We start from the raw sequence: 18,477 nt of genomic DNA on the forward strand, positions 1-18,477 counted from the left end.
AAGGTACCAAAGTGAGATTTCTAAAGATAGCTACAGCACTCAACCCAAGGCTTAAAAATCTGAAGTACCTTCCAAAATATGAGAGGGACGAGGTGTGGACCATGCTTTCAGAAGTCTTACAAGAGCAAGACTCCAATGTGGAAACTACAGAACCCGAAGCACCAAAAAAGAAAATCAACCTTCTGCTTGAGGCATCTGACTGAGATGATGAAAATGAACATGCTTCAGTCCACACTGCTTTGGATTGTAATTGAGCAGAACCCATCATCAGTATGGATGCATGTCCTCTGGAATGGTGGTTGAAGCATGAAGGGACATATGAATCTTCAGCGCATCTGGCATGTAAATATCTTGCGACACCAGCCACCATGTGAACACCTGTTCTCATGGTAGCTGTGCCATTTGTGTTCACAGTGCCATGTGAACGCCTGTTCTCACTTTCAGGTGACATTCTGAACACGAAGCGGGCAGCATTATCTCTTGCAAATATAAACAAACTTGTTTTTCTGAGTGATTGGCTGAACAAGAAATAGGACTGAGTGGACTTGTAGGCACTAAAGTTTTACATTGTTTTATTTTTGAGTTGAAGTTATGTTAAAAAAAAATCTACATTTGTAAGTTGCACTTTCACAATAAAGAGATTGCAACTACAGTACTTGTATAAGGTGAACTGAAAAATACTACTACTCTCTTTTTTACAGTGCAAATATTTGTAATAAAAAATAAATATAAAGTAAGCACTGTACACTTTGTATTCTGACAGGTTTCAGAGTAGCAGCCGTGTTAGTCTGTATCTGCAAAAAGAACAGGAGTACTTGTGGCACCTTAGAGACTAACAAATTTATTAGAGCATAAGCTTTTGTGGGCTACAGTCCACTTCATCGGATGCATAGAATGGAACATATATGTATATATAATATATCACACACACATACAGATAAGTTGGAAGTTACCATACAAACTGAGAGAGGCCAATTAGTTAAGATGAGCTATTATCAGTAGGAGAAAAAAACTTTTGTAGTGATAATCTAGATGGCCCATTTAGACAGTTGACAAGAAGGTGTGAGGCTACTTAACTTAAGGAAATAGATTCAATATGTGTAATGACCCAGCCACTCCCAGTGGCTATTCAAACCCAAGTTAATGGTATCTAGTTTACATATTAATTCTCCGACTCAAAGAATATTTCCAACACACCTCTGAACAACATACTAACCCACAGAATCCTTCCTACCAACACTACAAAAAGAAGGATTCTGCGTGGACTCCTCCTGAAGCTCAAAACAAGAGACTGGACTTCTACATAGATTGCTTCCGTCGACGTGCACGGGCTGAAATTGTGGAAAAGCAGCATCGTTTGCCCCATAACCTCAGCCGTGCTGAACACAATGCCATCAACAGGCTCAGGAGCAACTCTGACATCATAATCAAAAAGGCTGACAAAGGAGGTGCTGTCATCATCATGAATAAGTTGGAATATGAACAAGAAACTGCTAGGCAGCTCTCTAACTCCACATTCTACAGGCCATTATCCTCTGATCCCACTGAGGATTACCAAAAGAAGCTACACCATCTGCTCAAGAAACTCCCTGAAAAAGCATAGGAACAGATCTATGCAGACACATGCCTAGAACCCCGACCAGGGGTATTCTATCTGCTTCCCAAGATCCATAAACCTGGGAATCCTGGACGCCCCATCATCTCAGGCATTGGCACCCTGGCAGCAGGATCGTCTGGCTATGTGGACTGTCTCCTCAAGCCCTATGCTACCAGCACTCCCAGCTGTCTTCGAGACACCACTGACTTCCTGAGGAAACTACAATGCATCGGTGATCTTCCAGAAAACACCCTCCTGGCCACTATGGATGTAGAAGCCCTCTACACCAAGATTCCACACAAAGATGGACTACAAGCGTTCAGGAACAGTATCCCCAATAAAATCACGGCAAACCTGGTGGCTGAACTTTGTGACTTTGTCCTCACCCATAACTATTTCACATTTGGGGACAATGCATACCTTCAAGTCAGCGGCACTGCTATGGGTACCCGCATGGTCCCACAGTATGCTAACATTTTTATGGCTGACTTAGAACAACGCTTCCTCAGCTCTCATCCCCTAACACCCCATCTCTACTTGCACTACATTGATGACATCTTCATCATCTGGACCCATGGAAAAGAAGTCCTTGAGGAATTCCACCATGATTTCAACAATTTCCATTCCACCATCAACCTCAGCCTAGACCAATCCACACAAGCGGTCCATTTCCTGGACACTACTGTGCTAATAGGTGATGGTCACATAAACACCACCCTCTACCGGAAACCTACTGACTGCTATACTTACCTACATACCGCCAGCTTCCATCTAGGACACACCACATGATTCGTTGTCTACAGCCAAGCTCTAAGGTACAACCGCATTTGCTCCAATCCCTCAGACAGAGACAAATACCTACAAGATCTCTATCAAGCATTCTTACAACTACAATACCCACCTGCTGAAGTGAAAAAACAGATTGACAGAGCCAGAAGAGTACCCAGAAGTCACCTACTACAGAACAGGCCCAACAAAGAAAATAACAGAATGCCACTAGCTGTCACCTTCAGCCCCCAACTAAAACCTCTCCAACGCATCATCAAAGATTTACAACCTATCCTGAAAAATGATCCCTCACTCTCACAGATCTTGGGAGACAGACCAGTCCTCGCTTACAGACAGCCCCCCAACCTGAAGCAAATACTCACAAGCAACCACACAGCAGAACCACTAATCCAGGAACCTATCCTTGCAACAAAGCCCGATGCCAACTCTGTCCACATGTTTATTCAAGTGACACCATCATAGGACCTAATCACATTAACCACGCCATCAGGGGCTTGTTCACTGCTCATCTACCAATGTGATATATGCCATCATGTGCTAGCAATGCCCCTCTGCCACGTACATTGGCCAAACCGGATAGTCTCTACGCAAAAGAATAAATGGACACAAATCTGGCATCAGGAATCATAACATTCAAAAATCGGTAGGAGAACACTTCAACCTCACTGGTCACTCAGTAAAAGATTTAAGAGTGGCAATTTTGCAACAGAAAAGCTTCAAAAACAGACTCCAACGCGAAACTACTGAGCTTGAATTAATATGCAAACTAGATACCATTAACTTGGGTTTGAATAGCCACTGGGAGTGGCTGGGTCATTACACATATTGAATCTATTTCCTTAAGTTAAGTAGCCTCACACCTTCTTGTCAACTGTCTAAATGGGCCATCTAGATTATCACTACAAAAGTTTTTTTCCTACTGATAATAGCTCATCTTAACTAATTGGCCTCTCTCAGTTTGTATGGTAACTTCCAACTTATCTGTATGCGTGTATGATATATGTGTATATATAATATATATGTTCCATTCTATGCATCTGATGAAGTGGGCTGTCGCCCACAAAAGCTTATGATCTAATAAATTTGTTAGTCTCTAAGGTGCCACAAGTACTCCTGTTCTTTTTATATTCTGTGTTGTAATTGAAATCAATATATTTGAAAATGTAGAAAACATCCAAAAATATTTAAATAAATGGTATTCTATTATTAACAATGCGATTAATTGCAATTAATTTTTTTAATCGCTTGACAGCCCTAGTAAATATGTAATTGAATTCCTTCTATGTTTTCTCATGGAATAATTAGATTGGTTTCTTTTTAAAAGGGTCACTGTAATTTCTATTTACCATTTATTTTAGTTTCATAGAAGAAGATGCTTTAGTGCCACAGAATACAAGTTATAAAAATAGATATCTACAAAATCACAAGGAGGTGTGGACTTATCTTTACTCCTTCTGGAGCAATAATTCCTGGCTTGTTGAATGTTGGTGGTTTCTGAAGTGGACAAAAGTGCTAATAGGTGCTCATGCATAACAGAGAGCTGCCCCATTTTACTTATTTCAGCATTCTGAAAGTTCATCTGGTTAGAAGATTTTTCTTAGAATCGTTTGGTTTGGAAGTAGCATCTTAGGGTTCATCTAGCTCATTCATCTTCAATATAGCAGGACTGAATTAAGTCATCCTAAACCATGCCTAATGCAGGTACGTAGTCCAGCCTTGAACATCTCTGCTGAACAAGGTTCCACAATTTTTGTGCAAGCTTGCCTGGCTTTTCCTTGGCTATAGATTAATCTCTTGCAAGGTGTAGATGGCTTGCTGCTAAAATGTGATATACATCTGACATCAGCCAAATGGGAAGAACCCAGTGCTGGAGACTTAACAAGTTGCTGTCCCAGTATGATTGCTGTTCTAATAATCAGAAGAACTTTACTGTTTAACATTAAAGTACAATTTTAAAGTGCACATGCACAAGTGTTCCTTTGCATTCTGCACAGTGTCACACACTGATGCGCAGGGGACAGTAACTTTGGCCTATTCTCCAACAGGTTTCCACCTGAGTGCCACAGTGGTACCTCCGCAGATGGTGCCACCAAAAGGTGCATACAACGTGGCCGTGATGTTTGACCGATGCAGGATCACCTCATGCAGCTGTACCTGTGGAGCTGGGGCCAAGTGGTGTGCCCATGTCGTGGCCCTCTGTCTCTTCCGGATACACAATGTAGGCCTTTAAATACAATTCTGTCATTCTCTAGGTATCTTCCTGTAATGATGTAGGGGCTTAAAGCTCCATAACATGACCCTGCTTGCTTCTCTCCAGTGAAGTTATTCTTGACAGTTCCTTATCTAATGGCATGATAGTTGTGAGTCATGCAGCTTTTGAGACTGGAATCTTTGTATGGTAATGCAGGCCCTATGCATTCACAGTTTGAATCTAAAGTTGCAGAATATCTTTTGATACTGTGCATCCCACTGTGACTAGGTAGGATATCCCACTCTGCCCTATTTAATTGTTCCCTAGGATTGTGTATTCTTCCTTCAATCTGCAAAGGGTCAGCAGTGGAGTAAATCTTGTGCTGGAAGTCTTTGTAAGCATGGGATTTCTTGGGATTTGAAAGCTGTTGTGCTGTTCAATCATCCTGAGCTGCATTTCAGTCAATCTTGGTCTCCGTATGCGCTCACTCATTGAACAGACGGTGCTGCCGAGAGGGAGTCTGCTACCTGCCAGTCTGACGCCCAAAGTGAGAGTCTTGATTTTTTATTAGTGCCAGCCATGTGCATAGCAATGCACAAATATAATGGAGGTAGGTACCCCTTGCCCCAAGGTGCTCCAGTTGAAAATGGGCAGAATATAATGTTAAGACACACAAAATATACATGTGGAGGGTCTAGTCTTTTGTTGCAGATTTATCTGCTTAGTGGATTGTTTTTGAGAAGCTTTGCAGAAATACATTTTAAGGAGGGATTTGAGTATGGATTGTGGAATGGAAAAGTAGATTCTGCATTGCCATGGCGCAATTACAGTCCATAGTGGTTTTTAATCAATCCCAGGCCCTCTAAATACATAAAGAGATGCTAATTACCTGTTGAGAAATTCTCTAATAGTTTATCAGTGGTATTTCACAATGGATAATCATCATGAGCTTAAACTGATACTTGCTGCCTTCAGTCTCCAGGTGGCAGCTGAGTATTTTAAACCCAATTTCTGCTCTCAAATGGTTTCTCCTTTGAAAAGTTGGTGTGGGAGGCTGAGAATAGGCAGCAGCTTTCCTGATTCACAGCATTAGGCAGAAAAAGGTTTGGAGCCCCCTATGCGTATGCCAACACTACAAAATTAGGTCACATTTATAGAAGTTGGTTTTTTAGAAATCGTTTTTATATAGTCGACTGTGTGTGTCCCCACAGAAAATGCTCTAAGTGCCTTAAGTGCATTAACTCGGTGGAGTGCTTCCACAGTACCGAGGCTAGCGTCGACTTCCGGAGTGTTGCACTGTGGGTAGCTATCCCACAGTTCCTGTAATCTCCGCTGCCCATTGGAATTCTGGGGTTGAGATCCTAATGCCTGTTGGGGCAAAAAACATTGTCGCGAGTGGTTCTGGGTACGTGTCATCAGGACCTCCCTCCATCCCTCCTTCTGTGAAAGCAACGGCAGACAATCGTTTCGCGCCTTTTTTCCTGAGTTATCTGTGCAGACGCCATACCACTGCAAGCATGGAGCCCACTCAGCTCACTGTCACCGTATGTCTCCTGGGTGCTGGCAGACGTGATACTGCATTGCTACACAGCAGCAGCAACCCGTTGCCTTGTGGCAGCAGACGGTGCAATAGGCCTGAAAACCATCCTCATCGTGTCCGAGGTGCTCCTGGCCGCCTCGGTAAGGTCGGTCAGGAGCGCCTGGGCAGATATGGGCACAGGGACTAATTTAGGAGTGACTCGACCGGGTCATTCTCTTTAGTCCTGCAGGCAGTCCTATTGCACCATCTTCTGCCGAGCAGCTAGGAGGTGTGGATGGCTTGCAGTCCTACTGCACCGTCTGCTGCCAGCCAAAGATGTAAAAGATAGATGGAGTGGATCAAAACAAGAAATAGACCAGATTTGTTTTGTATTCATTTGCTCCCCCCGCCCTCCCTCCGTGAAATCAACGGCCGACAATCGTTTTGGTGAGGTCTGTCGGGGACACCTTGAAAACTTTAATGGAGATTCAGTCCTCCCTGAAATACCAGAGGGAGGGATAGCTTGGTGGGTTGAGCATTGGCCTGCTAAACCCAGGGTTTTGAGTTCAATCCTTGAGGGGGCCATTCTGTGTGACAGTTGTTTTTGTTTCTCCTTGATGTAAAGCCACCCCCTTTGTTGATTTTAATTCCCTGTAAGCCAACCCTGTAAGCCATGTCGTCAGTCGCCCCTCGCTCCGTCAGAGCAACGGCGGACGATCGTTCCGTGCCTTTTTTCTATGCAGACACCATACCACGGCAAGCATGGAACCCACTCAGATCACTTTGGCAATTAGGAGCACGTTAAACACCACACGCATTAGCCAGCAGTATATGCAGCACCAGCACCTGGCAAAGCGAAACCGGGCGAGTAGGCGACGTCAGCGCGGTGATGAGAGTGATGAGGACATGGACACAGACTTCTCTCAAACCATGGGCCCTGGCAGTGCGGGCATCATGGTGCTAATGGGGCAGGTTCATGCCGTGGAACACCGATTCTGGGCCCGGGAAACAAGCACAGACTGGTGGGACCACATAGTGTTACAAGTCTGGGACAATTACCAGTGGCTGCGAAACTTTCGCATGCGTAAGTGCACTTTCATGGAACTTTGTGACTTGCTTTCCCCTGCCCTGAAGCGACAGAATACCAAGATGAGAGCAGCCCTCACAGTTGAGAAGCGAGTGGCGATAGCCCTGTGGAAGCTTGCAACGCCAGACAGCTACCAGTCAGTTGGGAATCAATTTGGAGTGGGCAAATCTACTGTGGAGGCTGCTGTGATGCAAGTAGCCCACGCAATCAAAGATCTGCTGATATCAAGGGTAGTGACCCTGGGAAATGTGCAGGTCATAGTGGATGGCTTTGCTGCAATGGGATTCCCTAACTGTGGTGGGGCCATAGACGGAACCCATATCCCTATCTTGGCACCAGAGCACCAAGCCGGCGAGTACATAAACCACAAGGGGTACTTTTCAATAGTGCTGCAAGCTCTGGTGGATCACAAGGGATGTTTCACCAACATCAACGTGGGATGGCCGGGAAAGGTACATGATGCTCTCATCTTCAGGAACTCTGGTCTGTTTCAAAAGCTGCAGGAAGGGACTTTCTTCCCAGACCAGAAAATAACTGTTGGGGATGTTGAAATGCCTATAGTTATCCTTGGGGACCCAGCCTATCCCTTAATGCCATGGCTCATGAAGCCATACACAGGCAGCCTGGACAGTAGTCAGGAGCTGTTCAACTACAGGCTGAGCAAGTGCAGAATGGTGGTAGAATGTGCATTTGGACATTTAAAAGCGCGCTGGTGCAGTTTACTGACTCAGTTAGGCCTCAGCGAAACCAATATTCCCATTGTTATTACTGCTTGCTGTGCGCTCCACAATATGTATGAGAGTAAGGGGGAGACGTTTATGGCGGGGTGGGAGGTTGAGGCAAATCGCCTGGCTGCTGGTTACGTGCAGCCAGACACCAGGGCAGTTAGAAGAGCACAGGAGGGCGTGGTGCGCATCAGAGAAGCTTTGAAAACCAGTTTCATGACTGGCCAGGCTACGGTGTGAAAGTTCTGTTTGTTTCTCCTTGATGAAACCCCCCGCCTCTTGGTTCACTCTACTTCCCTGTAAGCTAACCACCCTCCCCTCCTCCCTTCGATCACCACTTGCAGAGGCAATAAAGTCATTGTTGCTTCACATTCATGCATTCTTTATTCATTCATCACACAAATAGGGGGATAACTGCCAAGGTAGCCCAGGAGGGGTGGTGGAGGAGGGAAGGACAAGGCCACACAGCACTTTAACAATTTAAAACTTTAAAACTTACTGAATGCTAGCCTTCTGTTACTTGGGCAATCCTCTGGGGTGGAGTGGCTGAAGGCCCCCCCACCGCGTGCTTGGGCGTCTGGGTGAGGAGGCTATGGAACTTGGGGAGGAGGTCAGTTGGTTACACAGGGGCTGTAGCGGCAGTCTGTGCTCCATCTGCCTTTCCTGCAGCTCACCCATATGCTGGAGCATATTAGTTTGATCCTCCAGCAGCCTCAGCATTGAATCCTGCCTCCTCTCATCACGCTGCCACCACCTTTCAGCTTCAACCCTCTCCACAGCCCTCCACCTCTCCTCCCGGTCATTTTGTGCTTTCCTGCTCTCTGACATTGTCTGCCTCCACACATTCATCTGTGCTCTGTCAGTGTGGGAGGACAGCATAAGCTCAGAGAACATTTCAAATGTGAGTTCGTTTTTTTCACCTTCTGATCTTCAGTAGCCTCTGGGAGGGAGAAGATCCTGTGATTCTTGAAACACATGCAGCTGGTGGAGAAAAAAAAAGGGACAGTGGTATTTAAAAAGACACATTTTATAGAACAATGGGTACACTCTTTCATGGTAAACCTTGCTATTAACATTACATACATAGCACATGTGCTTTCGTTACAAGGTTGCATTTTGCCTCCCCACCCCATCACGTGGCTAGCCCCTCAACCCTCCCCCCTCTACGTGGCTAACAGCAGGGAACATTTCTGTTCAGCCACAGGCAAACCGCCCAGCAGGAACGGGCACCTCTGAATGTCCCCTTAAGAAAAGCACCCTATTTCAACCAGGTGACCATGAATGATATCACTCTCCTGAGGATAACACAGAGAGATAAAGAACGGATGTTGTTTGAATGCCAGCAAACATACACTGCAATGCTTTGTTCTACAATGATTCCCGAGTACGTGCTACTGGACTGGAGTGGTAAAGTGTCCTACCATGGTGGATGGAATAAGGCTGCCCTCCCCAGAAACCTTTTGCAAAGGCTTTGGGAGTATATCCAGGAGAGCCACAAATGCATCATTAAACATGCTTGCTTTTAAACCAAGTTTAGTATTTTAAAAGGTACATTCACCAGAGGTCCCTTCTCCCCCTGGCGGGTCCAGGAGGCAGCCTTGGGTGGGTTCAGGGGGTACTGGGTCCAGGTCCAGGGTGAGAAACAGTTCCTGGCGGTCGGGAAAACCGGTATCTCCGCTTGCTTGCTGTGAGCTATCTACAACATCATCATCATCTTCTTCGTCCCCAAAACCTGCTTTCGCGTTGCCTCCATCTCCACTGAAGGAGTCAAACAACACGGCTGGGGTGGTGGTGGCTGAACCCCTAAAATGGTATGCAGCTCATCATAGAAGCGGCATGTTTGGGGCTCTGACCTGGAGCAGCCATTTGCCTCTCTGTTTTTCTGGTAGGCTTGCCTCAGCTCCTTAAGTTTCACGCGGCACTGCTTTGGGTCCCTGTTATAGCCTCTGTCCTTCATGCCCTGGGAGATTTTGACAAATGTTTTGGTATTTCGAAAACTGGAATGGAGTTCTGATAGCACGGATTCCTCTCCCCACACAGCAATCAGATCCCGTACCTCCCGTTCGGTCCACGCTGGAGCTCTTTTGCGATTCTGGGACTCCATCATGGTCACCTCTGCTGATGAGCTCTGCATGGTCACCTCTGCTGATGAGCTCTGCACTCACCTGCCGCTTGCCACGTTGGCCAAACAGGAAATTGAAATTCAAAAGTTCGCGGTTCTTTTCCTGTCTACCTGGCCAGTGCATCTGAGTTGAGAGTGCTGTCCAGAGCGGTCACAATGGAGCACTCTGGCATAGCTCCCGGAGGCCAATACCTTCTAATTGCATCCACAGTATCCCAAATTCGACCCGGCAAGGCCGATTTCAGGGCTAATCCCCTTGTCAAGGGTGGAGTAAGAAAATCGATTTTAAGAGCCCTTTAAGTCGAAAAAAGGGCTTTCGTCAAGTGGACGGGTGCAGGGTTAAATCGATTTTACACTGCTAAATTTGACCTCAACTCCTAGTGTAGACCAGGGCTATGTGACAAAAGCAAACAAGCATCTCTTCCATCAGAAAGGTTTTGCTTATTATTGAGAGCATCGTGTTGTTTGCATATACTGAGTGCAAAAAGGAAGCTATATGTAAAGGGTATTGCTATATGCAGACATACCCAGATTCAGAACTATACCAATTGTCAATGCTATCTTACTCATTGAAATGCTCTCACTTTATTCCAGTTTACATTTAGGTGGCTTCTGCTGAGAGATTGTGAAAGAATTTATGGAATTGGCTTTTGCTGTGTCTCTAATCTATTTCTTAAAAAGCCTGTAATGAAGTGAAACTGAATTTAGCATTAGAATGAATAAGCATCTAACAGTGTAAGTGGAATGAGTGGTGATCCACAGAGCTGTTTCCTTTGCCAAAAGCTAAAAAAGAATGGCCTGTTTTAGAGGTTTGTTTGTGAATTCTTTGCCAGTGTTTGTGGAACTGCTAGTAACAACAGAGCTTATTCCCAGCTGTTAGCAGAATTTCCATGACAAGGGATCCTTTTTTTAAAAACAGGTTGTATAAAACTAAGTCCTAGATGGTTTGAGTTTAGGCTACAATATTGTCTTATATGATTACAAGGAAAATCCATATCCACATAGAGCCAGGAACCTGTGCTACGAACCTGCTAGAAACACCTGTGCTTAAACATGGCTGTTACTAGCACTGATTCAGTCATCGGTTGGACAGGGCTTAGTTCTGTCCGACCTTGTTGACAGTAGTACTCTTACATCTCCTCTCTTCTCTCTCCAGGCATCTGCAGTATGCTTGCGAGCACCTGTTTCAGAGTCCTTGTCTCGGCTGCAGAGAGATCAGCTACAGAAATTTGCTCAGTACCTGATCAGTGAACTCCCACAACAGGTAAGTGGAGACAATCCTATAGAATCATAGAATATCAGGGTTGGAAGGGACCTCAGGAGGTCATCTAGTCCAACCCCCTGCTCAAAGCAGGACCGATCCCCAATTAAATCATCCAGCCAGGGCTTTGTCAAGCCTGACCTTAAAAACTTCTAAGGAAGGAGATTACCACCTCCCTAGGTAACGCATTCCAGTGTTTCACCACCTTCCTAATGAAAAAGTTTTTCCTAATATCCAACCTAAATCTCCCCCACTGTAACTTGAGACCATTATTCCTTGTTCTGTCATCTGCTACCACTGAGAACAGTCTAGAGCCATCCTCTTTGGAACCCCCTTTCAGGTAGTTGAAAGCAGCTATCAAATCCCCCCTCATTCTTCTCTTCTGAAGACTAAACATCCCCAGTTTCCTCAGCCTCTCCTCATAAGTTATGTGTTCCAGTCCCCTAATCATTTTTGTTGCCCTCCGCTGGACTCTTTCCAATTTTTCCACATCCTTCTTGTAGCGTGGGGCCCAAAACTGGACACAGTACTCCAGATGAGGCCTCACCAGTGTCGAATAGAGGGGAACGATCACGTCCCTCAGTCTGCTGGCAATGCCCCTACTTATACAGCCCAAAATGCCATTGGCCTTCTTGGCAACAAGGGCACGCAGTTAACTCATATCCAGCTTCTCATCCACTGTAACCCCTAGGTCCTTTTCTGCAGAACTGCTGCCGAGCCATTCGGTCCCTAGTCTGTAGCGGTGCATTGGATTCTTCCGTCCTAAGTGCAGGACTCTGCACTTGTCCTTGTTGAACCTATACCAATGGAACCCTGTTAAACTGAGATCCTTCTGGGTTGCTTTGATCTCTCTGTGTAATGTTTTCCTTCCCAAACAGCCAATTACTGTTCCTGATCACTTTCTAATAACTGGGGAGGCTTTCTTTTGTTGTTTACCACATGGTTTAATAGTTATTTGTTGTCAAGTAAAAGATTAGAATTGTGCCCTAAAAGGGGAGAGGAGAGTGATGCTTAGTCATCTCAAGAAATTGGATATCACCTGGGCATAAACAGGTGTGTAGCTCATGGTTATGAAGATCATACATCTGCCAAAACAAAAGAAATTAACAACGGGGAAGGGCATAGTGTTCAAAGTACAATTCAGTGTTTGGTTGCCTCTTTATTGTGTATGAATTTAGTGCTGATGAAAGCAGCATGATTTGACAGTCCTGAGAACGGTCTACAGAACATATATAGCATGGCCAGCGGCAGTGAAGGATTCCCCACCATGCCTCACCAGTGTTTCAACCCTAATCTAAAGAGGCCACCCCACCTGTAAGGGTGAAAGGATAGTTCAGTTTCTGACTCTGAGCTGTTCAATCTTGCCATCTCTGCTGAGGCTTGCAAAGCAGAGGGACAGCTATGATGGGCTTTATGATGTGGATATCACAGTACTTTCAGACGGGCTGCTGAACAGTCATTGGATCATACTAACTTTTGGTCTCTACCAACCTGGGCTGCATGCAAACCAGTGAGGATGAGATGTAAGGTTTTTACTTAAGCTGGCGTTTCTTAACCAGTGCGTCAGGAGCTGAGAAGGGTTGAAAATTTTAGCACAGTTGGCAAAGAAAATCTCACTCCCCCACACACCCTGACCCTTCAAGGCCAAGTGTTATCTGTCTGACTCTTGAAACACGCACAAATTATATAGGCTTGTTGTTGGTGATATATTTTTTTTTATTCTTACTTTTACAGTAAATGTAAGGAGGTCTTGAAAAGTTTGAACTGCGAGTAAGGGGTTGCTAATCTGGAAAAGTTGAGCAACACTGGCCTAAGCCACTCAATCCCCCTGCTTCCTCTATATTTGAATTTATGTGCATTCAGTGCACAGTGGGTGCACAGCTTATTTCCACTAGGGGTTAGGATACTGTTAAAATGTGCACAAAGCCCCTTTAGTAACTCATGGAACTTTAATAAGAACAATGTAAGTAAGACTCCAACCACCAAAAGTATTAAACTGCTTAGGAGCAGAAAATAGAGCAATCACATCAATGTAAAGACAATAACATACAGGTACTGTCTCTTTGCTGTAGATAGACCGTGAACCAGTACCAGTTACATTTCTTCCTGCTGGTGTATGTAAGAGAACCAGCCTTTCTCGCCCCCTCCAGATTTTGTGGATTTAGGTATTTGGGCAGTGATTAGAAAAAGGCATCCGGAAACACGAGTAGCGCTGCTGGCAGTTGTTCCTTAGCAATGAATGAGCTGGTATAAGGGAAGGTGTATTATCTCCTTCAATAGTGCATGCCCGCTGTGACCCCAAGAACAGCTGGATGATTAAATTATTACCATTTTACCAGATGATCTGATCGGATGTTGCCCAACAGGAAAGTTTTAGGCGTTATTGGAAAATCTATCTTAATCTGTTTAATATAATCTTGGATCATTTTCACTTCCCAAAGGGCCTTTGATAAGGGAGGGAATGCCCCAAACTCATCCCGCAGGCCTCAGAGTGTTGGGGATCAAGGTGTCTTGGGTGTGGCTGCTTGTGAGGACTTTGTGTATACAATGTAAAGCATTGGTTCTGTGAACCACTGGTGGTCCACAGAGAGCTGGAGTGTCACATGAGGTGGCTTTTTCCCCTTATTTCCAGTTGATGAAATATTGCCACAGGGAAGCTATTCACTCACAAATGTGGAGGGGAAGTGGTCCACTGGCGCATGAATGTAACGGGTGGAGTTCTTGAGATAATCTCTCTTAAGATGATGTCTGTGCTGTGAAAAAAGAAAGCACTGATGTCGAGCATTTCCTTCTGAGGGCTACCTGCACTGGGGAACCCAGTCTCCCTATTTCAATTAAGCACACAAGTTCGTTTTGCTGAGACATTGCTCCCTCAGGCACTTGTTTCGTGTAGTGAGTATTCCCTTCCTGCTGCAATTCCTCAGTGCTGCAGCCTTCAATGTGTGATGTTGTCTTAGCAAGTGATTTCTCACCTCTCTACATCTTGCAAAATATAGTAATGGGAAAGCTGCAAGAGCCACCTAATGCCTAGCCTGTTTCTCCAGGTGCCTCATAGACACGAAATGCCCCCACTGAACAGTTGTGGTTATTGTTTTCCTTCAGTCTGTTTATAAGTGAAGATTGGCCCATATCATTCACAAATTTCTTACTATGTAGGAGGATGTGCAGTGTTTTATGCTTTAGTCTCAGGTACACGATCATGTTTACCCCAACATTTTTGCTGTGCAAAGTGGGGGTATGTTGAGAGTGGAGGCCTGTCTTTGACCCTCTGTTGTATCACTCTTAAGTCTGAGCTATCTTCATAATCCATTGTGCTCATTGTGAGCATGAATCCTGGTAGCAAATGGATCCAAAACTGCAGCCCTATACTAGTTTGAAAATCAGGAAAGCCAGCCTTCCTCCCTGCATTGTGGCTCCTAGGAAGGCTGGACTAAACCTAGGTTTTAAAGCTCCAAATCACCTGGAGACAGTGCTATTCAGCTTCTTAGGGAATGACTTGGGGATAAGAAATGGAAACACATATAGTGGGTACAAGAAAATGGTGGTGGTGGCCTCTCAACTGCAGCCACTCAAAAGAGAAGCTTGGAATTTTACTGCTGTCTCCCATTCTCCCCCAGAAGGTTTGATAAGCCACTCCTTTCCGTGTTGCTTTGGTTTACCTGTTAGGATGCAAACTCTATGATGCAAACTTTGCATAAAGGTTTACATTAAGAAGAAAGGTGAAAAAGTGGAATGACTAGGGTTATACTATGGTATCAGCAATAGTGCATGGCGTTCCCTCCACTCTCCTGTTTTTTAAAAGGGCTATTACATGTGTCCAGCATGCAAGAACCTCTGGGTTGAAAACTAGGAAAGGAGCCCTGTCAGGGTTCCCTCCCCACTCTGAACTCTAGGGTACGGATGTAGGGACCCGCATGAAAGACCCCCTAAGCTTATTTCTACCAGCTTAGGTTAAAACTTCCCCAAGGCACGAAGTCTTTGCCCTTGGATTAGATAAAACGCTGCCACCACCAAGTGATTTAACAAACAACTAGGGAAAGGACGACTTGGAGTTCCTATTTCCCCAAAATATCCCCCCAAGCCATTGCAACCCCTTTCCTGGGGAGGCTTGAGAATAAACAAGATGATCACAAACCAGCCTTGGATTTTTAAGACCCAAAAAACCCAATCAGATTATTAAAAAACAGAACTTTATTAGAAGAACAAAAAAAGATAAGAGAACAACTCTGTAAGATCAGAATGGAAGATAATCTTACAGGCAGTCAGATTCAAAACACAGAGAATCCCTCGAGGCAAAACCTTAAGTTACAAAAAGACACAAAAACAGAAATACACATTTCCTCCAGCACAGCAAATTTCACAAGCCAGAACAAAGAGAACCTAACACATTTTCTAGCTAGGTTACTTACTAACTTTACAGGAGTTGATTTGGATCCTTGATCTGTTCCCGGCAAAGGTATCACACAGACAGACAAAAGCCTCCCCCTCCCCCGCCCTCCAGATTTGAAAGTATCTTGTCCCCTCATTGGTCATTTTGGGTCAGGTGTCAGCAGGGTTACCTGAGCTTCTTAACCCTTTACAGGTGAAAGGACTTTGCCTCTGGCCAGGAGGGATTTTATAGCACTGTATACAGAAAAGTGGTTACCCTTCCCTTTATATTTATGACGAGCCCTAAAGGGTAACCTGGATTTAAGTGTTTTTAAACTGCTCTGACAAGCCAACAGTTCCTCAGTAACAATAATGAAAATCAGAGTAGCTTCTTGGTTTGTTATGACAAGGCAAGACATCCAGATTTACTTTCAAGTCACATTCAATACGTTTCTCTTGTGTTTTAGATTCTTCCTACTGCTCAGCGCCTACTGGATGAGCTGCTGTCTTCTCAGTCCACTGCCATCAACACAGTGTGTGGAGCCCCAGGTAATTTGGATAGTTTTTCTCTGATTTGATTCTCTGTTATATCTGCCTCAAGGATGGGAGCAGATATTTCTCCGTTGGGTGATGTTACTAAATTACTGGGACACTGCTCCTGAGATTGCTGTGGGAAGACAAGGAAAGGGGATAAGTATAAGGATATGTGTAAACAGAGTTACTGGAGGGAACTGCTGGTGCTGCAGACTGATGAGAAGGCATGGTGTGGAATCTTTAGATACTGCACAGCTTGGCTATTTTCAGTGGAAGATACTTTCCATTAACCCATTGTGCAATGACTGCAATATGTTTCCAGGCCACATGAACAGTTCTGAGACTGTTGCTTTCTGGATGGGATGAAGTTAAGGCGCCTTGCTTATATGTGGCCTGCAATTTCTTGGGTTGTGGGGTGTAGACTGCATCTCTCCGACACCTGCAAACTGTGTATGTTCTTTCTCAAGATCCCACTGCTGGTCCCTCAGCCTCAGACCAAAGCACCTGGTACCTGGATGAATCTACTTTAAGTGACAACATAAAGAAAACCCTTCACAAATTCTGTGGGCCCTCTCCTGTTGTCTTCAGGTAAACTGCGTCATCTTCAGAGTAAGGACTGTATTCCTGCCTACAAAGGGTTGCGGAACATGGACTCAGAGTCCATGGGAGTGCTCTCCTTTGCTTCTACATGGACGTATGGTGTATAAGTGAGCATCGTGCCATGAAACTAAGGATGCTTAATTGTGGGGTCACTCTCCAGGTAATGTTCTCTGTCTGTGCATGTCTGTTGCAATGTTGAGTCTCAGTAGATAAAAACCCTCTTTAGCACTCATTTAGTCTGTGCACAATGTGTATACATATAACTTGCCTGTTCCTGTCTGACTCCTGTTATGCTTACTCTTAAGTGACATACATTTGTCAAAGCCCCTCTCAAAATGGAAATATTTGATGGCCAAGAATCTATTTTTGTGCTGCTGTGCTCTGTCGTCTTCATTCCTGTTCTCCTTCCCCTTTCACTCTCTCAGTGATGTGAACTCTATGTACCTCTCCTCCACGGAGCCACCAGCCGCTGCCGAGTGGGCATGTCTCCTGCGTCCCCTGAGAGGGAGAGAGCCTGAGGGGATCTGGAACCTGCTCTCTATTGTTCGGGAGATGTTCAAGAGAAGGGACAGCAATGCAGCCCCTCTGCTGGAGATCCTGACTGACCAGTGTCTGACCTATGAGCAGGTATTCAGTCCCTCCTGGGGAAGCAGATCAGCCACTGGGGAACCAGTCAATGGTGATGACTGTTCAATGCTGTTAGAATTAATGGCTTGGAAAAATTTAGAGTCTTTATGTGCATTGTGGGAGAGGCACATTCCCTCCAAAGTGAACTGCTCTTCAGTGAGCTTCTGTGGTCAGACTTTGGGTGCTGGATAGGTGATGCTCACAACTCCATTGCACCCCAAGATGATGTCAAATATGTGTATTTGTGTTAACACTGGTATGTGGTTTAAATCCTTTTTGTCATCTCTTGCCTGTGCATCTTTTGTCCAGTCAGTGCAGTTTACTCTGTTGATTTTTCCAAAACAAAGTCCCATCTGTTATGACCATTACTTTTGTATTGACTTTAAGGGATATGGTTGGATGACAGAATTTCAAACACTTTGGTTATTTGGTAGAAAATAGCTTTTGGAAGCTTTGAGCCTTTACTTTATATCTGTTAACAATAGCAATAATAATAACAATTTTTGTGTGAATTTAGTGGTAGGGAAAAGGTTCATTTTGACAATCCTAGACACTGAGGTTGTCACTCCACATTGCAGGTGTAACCATGGGTTTCTTCAGTGCATGCTTTTCCCCCCATTACTCTATCATATACCTCTACCTTAGTTGGAGTGGGGAAAATCAAAGGTTTCTCTCTCCATGCCCATTCAGTCCTTGCTCTGTCTGATGATGTAGCTAAGAAGAGAACCATTTGTGAGAGTGGATATTATCTAGGCATCTGTTCTCTCACAGCCAGACTGAACCTACAAAATTCATTTCACATAGGTCACTCAACTGCAACCAGGAGGTGGTAACTTTAGTCACTACCAGTGTGCTGGATTTGCCACTATTGTACTGCAGAGTATGTTTTATAGCTCTTTTCCCTATCTCCAGTCATTCTGCTCTTGTTCTCATTCTTGTCTGAGGTTCCATCCAGCTCTGTTTCTATGGGTCCCTTCTTTGTATGCCTCTGCTTTAATGCCCATAATTCATTTAGAAAGAAATAAAAAAACAAGGCATTGCATGCCTAGCAACAGAA

General features: G+C 44.7%; 1 protein-coding gene across 4 annotated transcripts in view; it reads left to right on the plus strand.

Annotated features, from left to right (window-relative positions):
• Positions 1-18,477, plus strand: part of ZSWIM8 (zinc finger SWIM-type containing 8) — a 143,378-nt gene that overhangs the window by 84,145 nt on the left and 40,756 nt on the right. For 3 of the 4 annotated variants that reach the window (XM_048856872.2, XM_048856875.2, XM_048856876.2), the window contains 5 exons: positions 4,432-4,604; positions 11,187-11,294; positions 16,127-16,208; positions 16,661-16,781; positions 17,219-17,420. In XM_048856872.2, coding sequence (XP_048712829.1) covers positions 4,432-4,604; positions 11,187-11,294; positions 16,127-16,208; positions 16,661-16,781; positions 17,219-17,420 — 686 coding nt within the window. Of the gene's footprint in view, positions 1-4,431; positions 4,605-11,186; positions 11,295-16,126; positions 16,209-16,660; positions 16,782-16,834; positions 16,954-17,218; positions 17,421-18,477 lie in introns of those variants that run through there. The other variant, XM_075130697.1, reaches the window with a different exon arrangement.

The sequence above is a fragment of the Caretta caretta genome, chromosome 7 (assembly GCF_965140235.1).
Source record: "Caretta caretta isolate rCarCar2 chromosome 7, rCarCar1.hap1, whole genome shotgun sequence".
Taxonomy (NCBI): domain Eukaryota; kingdom Metazoa; phylum Chordata; order Testudines; family Cheloniidae; genus Caretta; species Caretta caretta.